The sequence below is a fragment of the Anabas testudineus genome, chromosome 16 (genome assembly GCF_900324465.2).
Source record: "Anabas testudineus chromosome 16, fAnaTes1.2, whole genome shotgun sequence".
Lineage (NCBI taxonomy): Eukaryota > Metazoa > Chordata > Actinopteri > Anabantiformes > Anabantidae > Anabas > Anabas testudineus.
In genome coordinates, this window is record NC_046625.1 from 714,176 (window position 1) to 731,192 (window position 17,017).

At 45.4% G+C, this 17,017-nt stretch overlaps 1 protein-coding gene across 2 annotated transcripts in view; it reads right to left on the reverse strand.

Moving 5' to 3' along the window:
- Positions 1-17,017, reverse strand: part of tg (thyroglobulin) — a 36,371-nt gene that overhangs the window by 720 nt on the left and 18,634 nt on the right. Inside the window, exons 7-48 of one of the 2 annotated variants that reach the window (XM_026371531.1) lie at positions 16,780-16,886; positions 16,551-16,694; positions 15,770-15,955; positions 14,705-15,216; positions 14,171-14,555; positions 13,835-13,873; positions 13,372-13,602; positions 12,951-13,055; positions 12,157-12,234; positions 11,975-12,078; positions 11,733-11,844; positions 11,488-11,649; positions 11,070-11,261; positions 10,784-10,911; positions 10,342-10,489; positions 9,800-9,958; positions 9,490-9,633; positions 8,975-9,139; positions 8,783-8,887; positions 7,827-7,936; positions 7,483-7,588; positions 7,197-7,397; positions 6,913-7,083; positions 6,673-6,759; positions 6,411-6,482; positions 5,822-5,959; positions 5,571-5,741; positions 4,966-5,080; positions 4,594-4,673; positions 3,781-3,927; positions 3,639-3,704; positions 3,332-3,466; positions 3,055-3,240; positions 2,776-2,980; positions 2,398-2,485; positions 1,931-2,081; positions 1,660-1,856; positions 1,394-1,567; positions 1,171-1,308; positions 781-968; positions 598-702; positions 136-276 (exon numbers count right to left, since the gene is read on the reverse strand). In XM_026371531.1, coding sequence (XP_026227316.1) covers positions 136-276; positions 598-702; positions 781-968; positions 1,171-1,308; positions 1,394-1,567; positions 1,660-1,856; positions 1,931-2,081; positions 2,398-2,485; positions 2,776-2,980; positions 3,055-3,240; positions 3,332-3,466; positions 3,639-3,704; positions 3,781-3,927; positions 4,594-4,673; positions 4,966-5,080; positions 5,571-5,741; positions 5,822-5,959; positions 6,411-6,482; positions 6,673-6,759; positions 6,913-7,083; positions 7,197-7,397; positions 7,483-7,588; positions 7,827-7,936; positions 8,783-8,887; positions 8,975-9,139; positions 9,490-9,633; positions 9,800-9,958; positions 10,342-10,489; positions 10,784-10,911; positions 11,070-11,261; positions 11,488-11,649; positions 11,733-11,844; positions 11,975-12,078; positions 12,157-12,234; positions 12,951-13,055; positions 13,372-13,602; positions 13,835-13,873; positions 14,171-14,555; positions 14,705-15,216; positions 15,770-15,955; positions 16,551-16,694; positions 16,780-16,886 — 6,378 coding nt within the window. Of the gene's footprint in view, positions 1-135; positions 277-597; positions 703-780; positions 969-1,170; positions 1,309-1,393; positions 1,568-1,659; positions 1,857-1,930; positions 2,082-2,397; positions 2,486-2,775; positions 2,981-3,054; positions 3,241-3,331; positions 3,467-3,638; positions 3,705-3,780; positions 3,937-4,593; positions 4,674-4,965; positions 5,081-5,570; positions 5,742-5,821; positions 5,960-6,410; positions 6,483-6,672; positions 6,760-6,912; positions 7,084-7,196; positions 7,398-7,482; positions 7,589-7,826; positions 7,937-8,782; positions 8,888-8,974; positions 9,140-9,489; positions 9,634-9,799; positions 9,959-10,341; positions 10,490-10,783; positions 10,912-11,069; positions 11,262-11,487; positions 11,650-11,732; positions 11,845-11,974; positions 12,079-12,156; positions 12,235-12,950; positions 13,056-13,371; positions 13,603-13,834; positions 13,874-14,170; positions 14,556-14,704; positions 15,217-15,769; positions 15,956-16,550; positions 16,695-16,779; positions 16,887-17,017 lie in introns of both variants that reach the window. The other variant, XM_026371530.1, reaches the window with a different exon arrangement.

Here is a 17,017-nt window from a genome sequence, read left to right on the forward strand (position 1 = left end):
GGTGTTTATAAGGAAGGCTCTGGATCCTCATGAAGTGCACATGGGCGTTGTTAACTGACTTTGTGAACTGTTTCCAGGTCTCTGAGACCTCTCGTCTGGATTAAAGAGACCTGAAACCGGTTCAGTTTGTCTCACCCGGTCCGGACGAAGCTGGAGACGTAGGTCATCATGGCCAGAGAGAGGCGTCGATCAGAGGAGGTGAAACGCTGGGAGCTCAGTGGATGATGAGGAATCCCGAACACAAACTGAACGTCCAGAGGAACAAACACGTCGGCTCTGCAGAGGAACCAGAACCAGGACTGTGCTCAGGACAGTTTAAGGTACAACGTTATTTCTTTATAGGATCTTTTATCGTGTTCAGACCCAAACAGAAACTGAAACATCTTGAAGAACAACAGAAGCTGTAGGTCCGAGGTGATTCTGACATTCACTCATTTATCAGGTACAAAGTAAAGGCAGGTGAGTGGAAGGAGGTCCTGCCTAAGGCCCCTACTGGAGCTAGACCACAGCTGGGACCCCGGTCTCCCTCCTAGAGGGCAGTGATCTGACCACTACGCTCTGCAGCCGCGGTCGTCTTTAAAACTAACAGTCAGGTACCTGTCGTAGGCGGCGGTGGCAGGTAGGTGGTACAGGAACGCGTTAGCTTTGCTGTTAGCCCAGTGGCTAGCCATCTGCAGACTGGGACAGACGATGAACAGGTCTCTGCAACACACGGCGATCATCGTTATCTCTATTCCAACTGCTCCGACACAGAATCAGCAGCTCAGTGACAGAACTCACCTGGTGGCGTTGTTGAGCGCTCTGGAGAACAGGTTGTATCCTGCAGGCGAGGGACTGTGGTCCAGGGAGTAGAACCAGGCCGCCGCCTCCTTCAGCAGCTCGTTTTCTTTCACTCCCCCCAGCGAACGACTCAGAGCTTCGTAAAACGCAGTTTTACCGTCGGCTCGACCCTGCAGAGCCTCGAAGTCCTGAAGTGTCACAGGTGTACGCAGTTCGTCAAGTTGTTTCTGAGTAAATCCTTCTGTGCACATTTTTAAATTATGCAGTACTTCTACTTTATTTGTTTACTTTTACTTAAGTAGCGCGTATTTCTGTGTATTTCTTCCACCTCTGCTGTTTAATTAAAAGTGATATTTGCAGTACTGTTGGATTTTGACTGTGACCTCTGACCTTTATCCTGCGAGCTCGGCTGATCAGACCGTCGTGTTCAGACGTTCCCAGCAGCAGGTCGACTCTGTGGAAGGCCGAGTGAGAGACCGCCTGACGGACCGGAGACCAGGACTGGAATGGACCGCTGACCGCCAGTAGCTGCAGCCAGAGAACAGGTGAGACGAGCAGAAACCTGGACTTTGGACTCTGATCCAGCCCCGTAGTTAAAGTTTGTAAACTGTACCTTGGTCTGAGCAGCGTTCAGTGTGTGGACCGGCGTCGCTCTGAGGCAGGAGACCAGCTTTTCATCGTCGGCGAGGTCAGAGGTCACGCAGCCGAGCTCTTTGGCCAGGTCGAGCGCCTGACGTCTGGAGGTGGAGGGAGTGTGAAGTATTGACGGAGAAAACGCCGACCCGCCCTGCAGGAGGAGAGCAGCAGTCGTGTGATGCATTTAGGTGCTGCTGTTCCAGTGGGAGATTCAAGTAGCAGCATTGATTCTCAGTTTCTCACCATCAGCATCATTCGCTGGAACAGTGACGACGAGGAGGGAGACAGCAGGTGAAGGCTGGCGATGTCAGCACCACGACGCTCCGCCCCCACCGTCACGCTACGGTTGTCTCCCCCCACCTGGGAAATGTGGGCGTTAACCCAGCGAAGCACCGCCTCGTGGTCTGACAGGCCATAGTTACCATGGAGACCAGACTCACCTGGAGACATGGACAGAGGTACTGTAGGTCTCACGGGAAGTGGTTTGTGTGGATTTACCTGTGTGTGTAGTTACCTGTGCTCAGGAATCCCAGCGCCGCTGTCCTGTAATTGGCTGTTACCACAACAATATTGCCCATGGCGGCGAGGGTGGAGCCGTCCAACAGCCCTGGGTTCTGATTGGCTGAAGGGTTGTAGAAGAAAACCAGGACTGGGACACGCCCCCTCTGTAACACACTTATCTTTATATGGCTGTGGGGACACGGCTGATACAGTTATTTATATAAGTGTAATTAACAAATGTTGCAGCTCTTTGTTCATCAACACAAAGACGTGCACGTTTGGTTGTTTGTTTTTTTTAATGCTGTAATTTAAAATGTTTTTTACATTTTATTTTATATATTGTGCAAATATTTCACAAATGACATCATCTGTTTTTTTAACATGTCAAATAGATTTTCTTATCGTTTAGTTTCTAAATGCCAGAAAAACCTGTTCAGTGAGGTGACAGAAGAGTAGTTCAGCAGTTTGACGAGGACTCACCAGAGGAGCAGGAGCAAAGATGTTGAGGTAGAGACAGTCTTCGCTCGAGGCTGCAGACTCTACATCACCAGGCTGGATACAGCTGGGACTGAAAGACAGAGGCAGCGGTTTGAGCTGTGTCTGTCTGCATTTAGGCCACAGCATCGTTATCGGTGACGAAGGCGACTAATAATAATCATATCAATTATATTACTATCACTAGTAATAATCATAGTAATATTACTGACTAGTAATAATAATAATCATAGTAATATTACTACGACTACTAATAATAATAATCATAGGAAAAAACAGCAAATTCAGTTTTTCATGTGTTGCTTTTGTTCTTATTTATTTGAAGGAAAATGTATTTATAATCATGAACAGACAGGTTGTTACCGTGGTTTTGTGGCGTCCCATGTTCCCATCCAATCAGCTGGCTGAGCATCTTCGAAACGGAGCAATCCTATTGGTGGACGGGCGTATGGGACTCCCAGAAACTGAACAACCGTCCTCCTGTATGAGCTCAGGATTGTTTCCACGGCAACGCCCTGCAGGATCCCATGACCCTCGATGGAGACAGTCGTAACCGATGGCAACAGTGCTGAAGAGACAAAAAGGTGAGGAATCAAACCGCCGCCCTGTGAGTGACAACACTGTTCTCGCTGATTGTCTCACCTGTCCTCAGGTACACCTGAGGGGCGGCCTCTTTGACGACCAGCCTGCAGGAGGAAGAGGCGGGGCCAGAGAAGCTGGGGGCAGAGCTGAGGCCACAGACTGTGGTGTCGGGGTAGAAGACACAGCGAGTGGCAGACTCCGCCTCTCTCAGTGACACGGCGACACAAGACTCCGCCTCCTGACAGGCTGAACAGGAAGTAAACAGGAAACAGAGTTCATCTCCTGAATTTTACACCGAACGTTATGAATCCGGTACAACCATAAGTATTAAAGTTACCATGGAGACACCAATCCCTGGTCTTCTCCCGGTCAGTGGAAATGTCACGGCTCACATGGATGACATCATAGGCAGAGACCGACGGGTCGACCAGAACTGACGAGTCCGAGAGGAGACGCCACTCGTCCACAGACACTGACGCAAATATTCAAGTGTCATTAGAGTAATATTACGAGTAGTTGTAGAAGCTGTAACTTAACTTGAAGTTGTGTGCGTGATAGTACAGCTGATAATAGAGAAGTAGTAGTTGTAGGATCTAGTAGCTGCAGTAGTAAAGTAGTAGTAGTACTGCAGTTTCTGGTCTTACCGTTGTTTTTAGTTGGTGGCAGGTTGAATGGAGGACAGAGAGCAGGAGAAGAACTCCACTGATTCACTGAAAACAAACATCACATTACACAGAGATTCTGGTATATCTGTGTGTACTTTTGAGTATCAGGGTGTATTTGTACCAGGTTTCTGGTACCAGCCTAACGGGTCTGGTGCGGTCTTCACTTCGGACGGTCTGCAGTCCTGAGTTCTCCACGTCGTCATGTCGTCCTCACTGCAGGTCTGGACCCCGAGACTGATCAGAGACAAACAGACCACACCGGAACCACCTGCTCTCTCACACACACACACACACACCTGTAAGTATCCACCACCTGCTGACGCTGCACCAACCCACCAGTCATCAGTCAGCTTCGTTTTCGATGGTCAAAATGATGAGAAAGTGAAACGTAACCGTTACATCACTGGTTCAGATCAGTGTGGCTGTCACCAATCACAAAGCTCCAGGTTTCTCTATCAATGCCCAAATGAACCCTGTCCCCAGGTGGTGCCTTTTCCTGGAGCCCACCTGCTGCTGTTTGGGGCGTGAACACAGACGAGCTGTGTCACAGAGCTCGTGGTGTAGTTTCTGCTGCCACATCCACCCTCAGAGAGCTAATACCGCCTTAACACGTGTGAAGTTTAGTAGAGAACTGATCATTGTTGAGTCTCAAACCTTTTTCCTCTCTGGATCTTCACTGATCAAGTGAGTTTAGTGATACAAACGTGTTTTAAAGGCTCAGGTATGAACATTTCAATCAGTGACTGGTGTCCTGAGTCCAGTCCATGATGACAGGAAATCCAGCAGGTGGTGTTAATGTTGTGGCTGATCTTCATTTACATTTACATTTAGTCATTTAGCGACTTACAAGTGAGGAACAAAGCAAGCAAACAAAATCTAAGTCAAGAAGAAACAACATCAAAGCAAAGATCTGTGTATTAAAACTGTCGTTCACCTGGTGATTTGGTGTCTCGGACGAAGCCGATACCACGGCAACAAGGATCCTCATCACAGCGGCGCTCACACTCCATGAACCTGGAAATCACACAGACGCTGCACTTCAAAATTCAAACTGCAGAAAGAAAGAATCTGTCTTGTCTGTTAACGTGATGAAATTAAAATAATTAAAGCACCAACTATCAGAACCAGTTGAGAATCCCATGCTAAATATTAAATGTCTCTGTCCGTAAAAATCCTTCAACTTACTTAAACTAAAACATCCTTTCTGTCTTTGTACAGGGCCAGGGACCACATGATGTCAGCGAGTGTCTTCACTTTGATGGAATATAAAAGAGAGAACGTGTGTGTGTGTGTGTGTGTACACTACCCGTCAGACAGCGGTGTGTTTTCTCTCAAAGTGACTCGACTTCGAACAGAGTAAGAAACCATCTTCTGGAAGGAAACTCTCTCGTAGAAACTCTTCACTGGTCCAGACAGATCAGCTGAAAACACACAGAACCAACATGACGTCAGCCTGTGGACGTTTTTCTCAGCTTGTCATGAAGTGTTCAGGAGGAAATAAAATAAAATAAGGGGAAAAAAGAGCTAAACAGACATAAAAATGTGACTTATGTAGGTACTAAATACTCTGATACTTTAAATGAATATAATATACAGCAGTTTGTGGTTCATGTGTACACTGAACCTTTAATTACCGACTTCATTTTAAAAGTTCTCACTATCTTATTTCCAGAATTTCGACTTGTAATGGTTCAGTCAGATCCTAAAGTACCTTCAAGATTTGACAAAATAAATCTTTAGAGTTTTGTCTGATCATATAATCGTACGTCTGGAGTTCAGAAGTCAAACTTTGGTTTTGTCTTCCTATAGAAGTCAGAGGGTCAAAATGGGATTAAATCAGTTTGAACTGAATTAAGAAATAAACTCCAGCTTAATGTTAGAACCGTTCTCCATCAGCAGTGGTGTGAATACCTCTCCTGCTGTAGGTGTTGTTGGGTGGTTTGCCCAGCAGGACGGGACACGGCCGTCTCAGAGGTTTGTCGTAGGCTCCACACACTCGGCTGTTCGGATACAACGAGCAGCTGAAGAAACCTGCTGAGTCTCTGAGGTCTGCGACATCACACAGCTGCTCCACATCACAGCCTGAAACACACGGTGATGAGAGCAACTTTATCACCTGTCAAGCTGAACTTACCAGAACCCTCGCTAGAGCATTCACGTACGTGAGAGACACCAGAGCAGTGCCTGCTGGGAGTTGTAGTTGTTCTTGTTGAGCCAGAAGGAGAGAACGGGGAGCTTCCTCTGAGGATCCACGAGGACGTCGTCCTCTGACAGAGACTGAAACTTCTGCTGCACCGACACTGAAATACACAAGTGTCACTGCATTATCAAACCGATTGAGTAGCAGAGTTATTCTTTACTTTATTCTTTCACTGTTTTAATGTGAAAACGTGTGAAGTGCAGCGATTCTGTTTGTCCTTGGTTAGAAAACTTCTGTTGCTGCATTTTCTGCTTCACACGACAAACGAGGTTTCAGCTTCACTAACCAACAGGAACTCTGAGAGGAACCTGCTGGTTCCAGAGACTCAGAGATTGTTTGCGAGGGAAGATGCTCCACTCTGTCAGTGTCTGAACCTCATTCTCCCAGATCCTCTTTAATTCAGGTCAAATCAAACGGAAGCTGATTAAAAACCCATCAACTAACAGATTTTACAGCATGTTTTTGTTCACCACGTGTTGTGTGAACAGACTTTAGTTTGAAGCGGTGACATTTCAACACCAGTAAAACCAAATCAGAGAGATGACACGAACCATCCTGAGGACCACTGAGTTCTGCTGCTGCACAGGAAGAAGAACCTGAACCAGGAGCTGCTGAATCAGCACCTGACAAACAATGAAAAATCCTGTCACAGAAGAAACACATAATAATAATATTGTGTATCTCAGCATTTCACTCTGGACCCAACAACGTTTTTACACATTAAATGTGTCTCCACTGACTAATTTACACTCATTTAATTTTCAGAGTGAGGGGACTTGGTTTGGTTTTCCTTAGAGGTCAGAGGTCAGGTACCACTAGTCATGTAGATGGCCTGGAAGCTGATGATGGAGGCCTGGTAGTCCGTGTTGTTCTTACTGTCGGGGGGCAGAGCAGAATCAGCTGAACAGAAGGAACAGGAAACTGTTAATTAGAGCTGCAGCTTGTTAAAGTAGTAAAAAACTGAATTACATACATTATGTTTGTATACATATATTATTACGTATTATATCATTTTAATCTTCCAGGTATTTAGCTGTGACTTCATTTCCTCACTGATGGTGAAGTTCTGTCCTCCAAAGTCGAACACGAAACTTTTCTGCTGCTCGCTGTAGGTTAGACCCGCCCCACAGATACGATTGGCTGTTCCCCGTCCAGTCACATCCCAGTCCTGGCCACCACACATCAGGACTGACGGAGCTCTCAGCCAACCACAGAGCAGAGAACCTGAGAGGGAGACGCTCAGGTTCATTCGTAAACCCCCCCTCAGATATTTACGCAGTGGTTCACGCATGAATTCGTTAACTCACAGATTTGATCCCATCTCCATGGTAACGTACCTCCATTCAGGTTGTTCTGGTTGAGAATGAATCCGTCGCAGCAGGTGTCGCGGCTGCAGCCGTCCAGACAGAACCGATGAGCGTCAGACAGAGAGGTCCGCCTCGAGGAGAACACCTGAGTCCTGAACACACCTGAGACTGCCTTCATCATACTCAGCCTCACAAAATTCTGCTGCTGTTGCAGGGGAGAAAACTCCGCCCCTAAAATGCATATGCACACCTGTCAGAGTGGACACAGTTACACACAGAGCAGTACCAGTGTGGTACAGTCCCACAGTAAAAGTACCTTTTTTCCTAATGACCAACATATCTGAAGCCCCGCCCCTCACTCTCACAGAGCAGCTCAGCCAATCAAAATGTTCAGCCTGAGGATTACCCAGAAACCCACTGGTCTGCAGAAACACACAACCAAAGTTTAATAAATGAAAATACATGAAACAAAGAAGAAACAACAATTTGAATATGAAGCATAAAAGAAGTTGAAGCGTGAGAATGCGGATAATTTAATGAGTCCTTTAATTCCTTAGAAAACACAAAAGGTCACCATTTAAAGAACCGGTTTAAAAAATTGTTGAAGATGTTGAAGTGTTGAAAGGTGGAAGAACGAAAGGAGTTGAAGTGTGTGTTCACCTGTTGGGAGGTGTTGCACTGTGTGTTCAGTGTGTGTGTGCTGTACAGTTCACACTGAGTCTGCCTGTTGAACAGCGCCACATGGTGGCAGGACGGCTCTGCTGCACATGCTGAGAGAAACAAGCACATCATCAGTGAGGAAGGAAATCAGTTACACTAACACTGAACCAGCACCCTCACAGGTGGGGGAGCGATCGAGTGCTTGTAGGTCGACAGGGGGTGGTGCTCTGAGAAATGACCTGGGAAACCTTAAGGACCCTGAACAAGGATTGATGTGACACCTTTTTATGATGCAAATACTCAAACACACAACAGGAAATACAAGTTCCTGTGAAGTGTAGTTGTTAGAGTAAAAATGATTTACTCACTGATTTATAATTTTCTTATTACAATGTTACTTCACTCATAAGGATAATTTCTTGTTTTTTACTTATTGTCATTATGAAGGATACATGTGTTGTAAGCAACAAGAGCATGTTGTACTGTGCTGAAGCTGCACTTTGCACACAGACAGGAAACAGGAAAGGTCAGCGGCCTTGGAGTTGAACAGTTTTTGTTGCTATACGCCTATAACCAATGTTTTATCCTTGTATGGAGTTTCTTTTTCTTGCAATATGATCATCCTATCTTCACCATGTAACCATAGCATACACCCACATCTGTAACTTCAGGGTGTGTCTCATCTTTAATAAAAAGCTTGTACAAAGGGGAGACGGACGGAGTCGGAGGTGGAAATTCCTGGGTGAAGCATTTATGCTGATCTCAGGCCGGCTCCCCTTGCAAGTAAAAAGGCCAAAGAGTGTCCTTGTTGTGCTTTATTGTCTTCGTCTCTCAGCGTATTAAAAGTGTTGTGGTTATTTTTAACCCGACAGTAGTGAAGTACAGTACATGTTAATTAAGACACAATAACCTGAGAAACATCTAAAAGTTAAAACGTGTCTATGTGTGTGTCTCACCTTTCACACAGGCTGTGAGGTCAGAGGTCATTGACTGCAGCACTACAGTGTCTACAGCTCCAACGAGCAGATCTGATCCAGGAACAGCCTGAAACCTGCTGAGAACTACACAAACACCCAGAATGCTTCACAGTCACTAACTAACTAACAAAAAAAGCCCAGCTGCTCTCTGATTGGCTGCTGTGTCTTCACCTGAGCATTCTTCATTAGTCAGAACTTTGTTGCTGTAGGTCCACTCAAGCTCCTCCCCGTCGCTGTTGACACACCTCCACCTGTTGGACAGGAAGTCAGGCTGTGCTGGCAGGAAGTCACCTCTCTCTGAACACAGTAGGCCCCGCCTCTCACACTCTGTCACACCTGACACAGACAGGTAAATTACAGGTTTGTATTTTTTTTTCTATTCAAAGTTTTAACCATTAAATTTTTTAAAGTACAAATTAAACAGGTTTCTGCACAAAACAATGTGATAATTAGTTAAAATGTTAAAATAAACTTAGAGGGAGACAAATCCCTCAGTTTCTAACTGAATATGGTCAAAAGCAGAAACAGAAAATGTTTCCATGAAAAAACACTGGACTGATTCATGAACCTGCTAAATATCTGATGGACTTTCTGTCGACCAATCGTGGAGCTCCATCATAAACATCAGTGGACTGACGAACAGCTGTGTGGTCGTTAGTGTTTGTGGACTTGAGAAAGGGACTTACACTGACTCATAGATGATGCACCAACAGGTGAGGAGCCTTTGGGACACCTGTTGCAGAAGTCCCGCCCCTCTTCATTCTGATAGGTTCCTTGAGGACACAGGAGACACGACCCCTCCCTGTAGAAACTTCCAGCAGGACAAACAACTGCAAAGAGAGACAGACATTTAAACTTATTTACATTCATGTCTGTCATTACATCCCAGCACATCTGTCACCTGTGTGACCTTATGTCAGGTGTCAGAGGTCAAAGGTCAGTGTCACAGACTAAACACTGACCAAACGTCAGCATCAGCTGTGACGATTGACTCACCGCAGCCTTCGCCGTCGCTGCTCAGGTGGTAACCACGGGAACAGCCAAAGCTCTGTGTTGTCATGGACACCAGTTTGGGCTCTGCTGGGAGCATGGACCGGATGTCAACCAGGAGTCTTTGAACAGCTTCCAGAAGTCTGGACTCGTTCAGGAACCGACCTGTTAGAATGAAAACATCAGCAGAAGGATCCATATTCAACAAACTCAATTAAACTTCCTAATTAAAACTGATTAAACTTTAATTTCCAGCAGTAGGAACCCTTCTGAGGCTTCCTAACGTTTTCATCGTGTAAACTGAGGCACCACAGAAACAGGATTTCATCTGTCCCCTACTTCCCCTGTGATGTTCATCCTACCTGAATAAGCCCAGTGGTCTTTATGAACCACCTCTCTACCACCTGTACTTTACCTGTACCTGAACAACCCACTGATTCATGAGGTTGTAAGTGTTGTACTTTACATTACAAATTAAATAACTTAATTTTTTGATGGAGTCTGGTGGGATTAGGATGGGTTAGTTTGTGTGAGACATCTCTGCTCACTGATGTCGTGGAGGTTGGGGAGGTCAGAGGTCGGGATATCAGACATGTAGGCCTTCCACCTGAATGTCAGCAGCAAATCGTCACCGTCACACTGCAGACGCACTGACGAGTCGTCACAGAGCGACACCGATCGACCTGACACAGGAAGCTACAAACACACCAACATGTTTCACATTCACTAACTTTTATTATTGTGAACTTCTCATGAATTTCTTCTATTTTAACACCAAAAGTCAACTGGAGATGTCTTTTGTTTTACTGATATTATAGTTAATTAAATGTTTTGGGTTTTGGTCAGATAAAACATCTGATGATGTGACCTGTAACAAAGCAGACTGTATACATCAGGTGATATTTTTATAACTTTCTTTCCATTTCCTTTGCCTGGTACAGATGGTTCAGCTGCTCTGTTCAGGGCTTGAAGGTGTAGTACAGTGTTTACCTGAGCTAAGCAGAGCCCCCTGCTGTTCAATGAGTTGTACAGGAGCGACTGTAAACTACTGATCCTGGAACAAGCAGACGACAGCATCCAGAGCTGAGAGGACGACACCGACTGCAGAGGCTGAGACACTAAAATAGAACATATTCTAAGTTAATCTGGAGGTTCACAGGTCACATGAACATTACACACAAATTTCCTGGGCCTGTCTTAAAAGGGAATTTTCCCAGCAGCCAATGATCCGCAGTAAAGTGAGGAGTCAGTGTGGTCTGGACTTTACAGTTCTTACTCTGACAGGCTCCACTCAGCGGTTTAGTGTCTCCATCCCATAGCTGACTCTCAGTCTGACAAAGGAAGCTGCTGACAGGAAGTGTGTTCTGGTAACCATGGTAACAGGCAAGGTCACAGTTCTGACGACCATCAGCTGCCGGGCGGCAGAGCAGTGCACCATGGGTAATGACGGGGTAGGGACAGAGAGGACCTGGAGAGGAAAGAACGAGGAACACGGATAGTTCAGCTGCAGTTCCTCTAACGTCCACCAGGGACTGCTGTGAAGTGAACAACTAAAACTGGTTTGATGTCGTTTGAAGTGTTAATCAGCTCCTTTAGCATTTTAAGGATTTTAGCAGTTAAATGTTCATCAAAAGTCAGTGAACGACCTGACGGCTCAGTCTGGATCTAAACCAACAGCAACCTGCTGCACTTACGATCACAAGATGGTGTCTCTCCTGTCTGTCGGAGCGTCCTGGTCTTGATCAGCTCCTGTCCGTTCTCAGAGACACACCAGCAGGAAGTGACGTCGCACTGCAGGGGGGTGAAGGAGCCGTCAGGGCGACACTGGAGACCCTGCATCTGGCATAAACTGGGACCTAAACGCACCACCGATGGTGTACAGAGAGAGGTGTGACAGTGAATGCATCAATTACAGCAACATTAGAGTGTGTGTACGTACAGGTCAGCTGTCCTGCGGTGCTCTGTGTTGCCGTCTGTATCGCCTCTCCAGTCACAGGGTTCACACACCAGCCTGCAACACCACCTGTCTGCAGCACAGAGAAACGACCGTCCTGAAATAAAAACGATGACAAAACAGACTCAGAGGCGGCGGCACACGTGACGATTAGCTGAAACCTGCAAAGACGAGACAGAACGGATTCAATGTTTAGAACCAGGACGCCCTCCTGCATCAACTCCTACCTCCTCACACTTTGGCTGATAAGGTGAAGCACTGGTGATGTCAGAGTCTTTCGTCCAACCAGTCAGCAGAGCGTGAGCCTGGGCTCTCAGACAGCGAGTCAGACCTGCAGGACAAAACACGTTAATCAGTGTGTGTTTTCTTTATATGAGTGGTGTGTGTGTGTGTTTGTGTGGTTTCTCACATTTCGGCAGGCTGAGTGAGCGACTGCTCAGAGAGTCAGGGACGTATTCTCCGTCCTCATCCACACACCAACACTGACCTGAAGTTAAAGTATTTAAGATAAGACTTTTCTAATTACACTGTCTATGAGAGTATGTAGTAGGACTTCTATCTTTATGAGGACCAATCTGAAAAGTGAGTCTGACTCCACAGGATGTGTTGACTGCAGCTCTTCACAATAAAATACACGTGAGTACATTTCTACAAAAAATATAAACAATTTTTTTTTACATTCTGTAGCTTTAACAAATGCTCCACCTGTCGGTTTTAATGTAGTGGCTGATTAGGCATTCTGAGTCGCCACCTTAGTCAGGTACAGTTACCATGGTTACAGTTGCTCTAATTTATTGTTGGATTAGTGGAAATCCCAGTTTATTTATTCACACGGTGTCTGTACTGAGTCATTCAGTAACTTCACTGAAGTTTCGTTCACTGAGTCCAGAGGAGAAAATAAACTGCTAACGATATAAAGACGGTGAGATTCCGTCAATGAACAACACTAGCTGATGTTTGTAAAGATACAAATACAGAAAATGATCGTACCTTTACATGTCTACATGCTGTTGTATTTTCATCTTCTTATCTAACTAGTTGATTAACAAACGATGACAGGTGTCCATTTGTACCTGTTATACTTTGTTCAGTTTCTGTGTAATGTGCATCAGTTTATGGTTAAACTGTGTCCACACAGATGGCAAAGACTGTCCTCACAAAACTACACAAAGACGTGTGCGTGTGTACGCTTGGGTGTGAGACCTGTGTTGTGGTAACACTGTGTGTGCAGCCAGTCGCCGTAGGCGTCACACTGTGGAGTGAACGGCCGGTACGAACGGCGCTGAGGAGGCAGGAACATCTGGACAGCTGCAAAACAACATCAATGTCAATGTGACACCAGCAAATAGACCTGAGCAGAAACAAGACACATCCTCCATCCACCTTTAATCAGACCGCAGGCTGTATTGTAAATCACAGGCTCCTTAACTCTGACAGCTCCCTAAATGAAGACAACCGCAGAATTATCTGTGAATTTATTTATTTTCACTATTGTAAAAACTAAACTAATTAAGAAATCTGAAAACAGCTGGCAGGTGATTGATAATGAAAATAATCTTTAGTTAGATTTAATGACTATCTTGATTTGCACTTTTGCCAGAATTCACATCCAGCTGTGACTCACTGGAGTAAGCAGCCAATCGCAGAGCAGCTTTGGAGTAGCTCAGCAGTCTGTCAGATACCAGCAGCTCCTCCTCTGATTGGCTGATCTGAAGCTCCTCAGGGGTCAGACGCAGACCCTCAGCCAACAGGAATCCATATCCCAGAGGGAGGTGTGAAGAGTTGGAGAGAGCGATGATGCTCTTTACGTCCTGTCTGAACGCTGTGACCTCAGCTAACACCTGAGAGCACTGACCTGCAGGTCAACGTCACACTGGTTAGTTTCCTTCATCAGAACATTTATTCATGATACATACATACAGTTCTTTGACATACAGTATTATATAAACAGAGTAGTCAAAACGAGTCCTCACATTACAACACAAATATAAGAAGAAAATAAAGAGCACAAAGCATCAAAACAGCTTCTGTAACACATTCATCCATCTGCTCAATTAAACATCTGTTTTTCAGAGTGTCAGACTCACCTGCAGACGTCTGCAGCTTCTGTGTTGTTCTCTCTGTACCTGAAATACACAGACACACACACACACACACACACAAAATGTGAACACTAAATATTATACATAAAATCACATAATATACGATGTAACATGTGATGAAAATGAATCAACATAATAGTTTTAGCATCTGCAAAACTGTTGAATGATTTTACTTGTTTAAACTACTGGTTCTGTTGGAGTTAGAGTTAGTTTGAGATGTTTCTTGCAGAATTTGTCTTAATGTTCCACAGAAAAGACTTTTTCTGCACACAGCCAGGACTTTTTTCACTGACAGGCTATGTCACATTAACAGTAGCTTACATGTGATGGCGTCCCCTGTTGGCCTGACAGTCAATGATTTTCCCTCAGCATCCACACAGAAGCAGCGTGAGCCGACACACTGCAGTGGCAGGAAGTCTCCGGCCTTCGAGCATGCTGGGATGTGAATTTCAGCGCTGGCAGCCAGGTTTGATTTCACCTTCAGCGCCATCATTCTGTCTGTCTCACAGCGGGTCGGACAGCGAGGCCTACGACCGGTTGTCCGCGACCCTGCGACTTCCTGACCCTGAGGATCAACACACCAACACTGTGCTCTCTGGCACTGAACTTCCTCAAAACCACCGCTGGCTGTGCAGCTGGGAATATAAATGTAGGCTGCGTCCTTTTCCTCCTCACCAGTGCAGGAACGCAGCAGAGGAGTCAGGACCTGGGAAACAATGAGTGGGAGACGAGTTTTCTTAAGCATCATAAAATCTGATCCACAAAGAGGCTGAACTGAGTGAATAAGAAATCATTTTTAGGTGATCAATCTGTAGCTGACTGGGTTGTCAGGTGGTGGGATCTAGTGTATCTGACCTGTTCCAGTGAGGCGGATTGTGAGCTGCTCAGTGTCTTTAGTGTGTACTGGAGGGCAGAGAGGAAAGAGGAGTCCTCCAGAGCTCTGCTGACAGACTGGACCAAGTCCTGGTACTTTTGGAGACGGATGGTGACACTCTGAGAGGAGAGCCGGTCCAGACTGAGGGCTCCTTGAGATCCCACAACCCCACTGAAGTTAAAGGCAGCTGCATTTTTCAGGAACTTTCCTCCAAACAGGTCCTCCTGGAGGCGACGAGGGGAGGAACGAGCCAGAGCCTGGAGAGCCCCGCCCACTGAGGGAAAGAGACCATGGAGAACGTCGACAAGATATGACAGGAAGGAGGTTGGATCTGCTTCCACTGGGAGGATGTTCCTCAGAGGCTGAAGGAGGGCAATACAGAAGGATGAAGATCTGCCAGAGGAGGATTTAAAGACAGGAGGATCAACAGGGCCAGAGAAGAGCTGGGACAGAGCCAGGCGACGCTGAGAGAGACAGTCAGGAAGACCTGAACCTAGGGGAGAGAGGAGGAGGCAAGAAGAGGAGATGAGAGAGGAAGGGAGGAGGTAAAGAAATTAACTTAGAATTAAAGAGTTGGAATGACGATGTGGGGATTTCAATAAATTACAAAAAAAGGAGAGCAACGAGATGAAGAGATAGAATAAAAAAATAAGTAGAAAAGAATAGAAAAATCTGTCGACAAGAGAGAGTGTTAAATATAAAACATCATGAAAGGAGAAGGCAGATAATACATAAAAGGGAATGAATGAGCAGAAGAAAGGAGGTAAGAAGAAAGTAAAATGAGAAAATAACATTTAATTTAAAATTATGAGATAAAAAGACGTCACATTAAATTCATTTAGAAGAATTAAGTTAAGATAGACGGGAGTAAAAGAGCAGAGAAGGAAAAGATAAAATCATGGACCATGGAAAGAAGGTAGAAGATGAGACTAAACAGATGAAATGAGAGTTTAAGTAGATGAGAAGAAATTAAATGATGGAAGAGTGAAGAGTTTAAAAAGGCAAAAAGACTCATCTCTGACTACAGACTGTTCCGAGATACTCACTGCAGACCAGGGAGTCTCCAAACTGTCGTGTCCCAGGAAGCTCTCTCCCTGTGGGGTCAACACACCAGCACTGGCCCCCCTGCTGACACTGTCTGGAGGAGAAGTATCCGCTCGTTTCACAGGATGGGATGAAAACACTGGATGCCTCCATTGCTGCTCGACGCTCCTCCTCACAGGGAGAGGGACCTGAGAGAGTGGGGGGGCACAATTTTCTGTGTTGTTAGAGGCCTTAACGGGTCAAAACCTGTTTAATGTAGAGACAATAAATCAAACAGTTTACCTATGCGTGGACAAAGTAATTCTCTCTACTGAATCTCTACTGAACCAGTGTCCTCTCCTAAATCCTCTGTGCTACAGAGACTCAAGGAAAGTGCAGTTATTCTACTCACAACATACAGGGGGAGGGGGACAATCATCATATTCAGTATTTATGTTATATTTATCTTAGGGTTAGGATCTCCGTTGCCATAGATTCCACTCCAGACTATTATTGACCCATTTCATCCATCTTTAAATTGTCTGTTGTTATTGTGTATTTGTGTTGATGTGGTTCTTTTCTTTCCGTTTGAACTGAGAGCAGGCAAAACATTCATTCAACAGATTCAAAACTCCCCAAGGTTTTTGAATCTTGAATACTGCATCATCCTCACATTTTGTCTCCAGTTTGGCAATCATTTTTATGATCTGCAGATTTTTTTTCACGACACCCCACAGCTGTTTATGACACAAAAACTGACGTCTACGTGTGTGAAGCGGCTGAAATGAATCGAGCTGACTTTACATCTGAAGTGTCCAGTGAGGGCCAGGCGGACTCCCAGCATCCTCCTCTGCAGAACCCTATAAATGTTGGTCTGAGATAAGGAGCGACCAGACCGAAGACCAACAAACGCGGAGTCGTACACCTCAGACAAGAGGAGCTCCACACCTGTACAGGAAGTACACACCTTCACCATCATTACCACCATCGTCATCATGATTATTATTAAACCAACATGTGAATGTGTGTGTACCTGTGTTCTCCAGCTCTCGGCCTCGGCTGTCTGCACAAAAACAGTACGAAGAAACCATCGGGAAAAACTTCCTGAAACTGCCAAACGTCTCAAAGGCTTCTGGGAACCTGAAATACACACAAACATTTTGTATAGCAGTCAGTGTGAGAACAGTCATTTACATAATTCATTCTGTTATAGAGACCATGCTAATCAACTGTTTAAATTTTTAATGTATCACGTGTTCCGCCTCACCCTA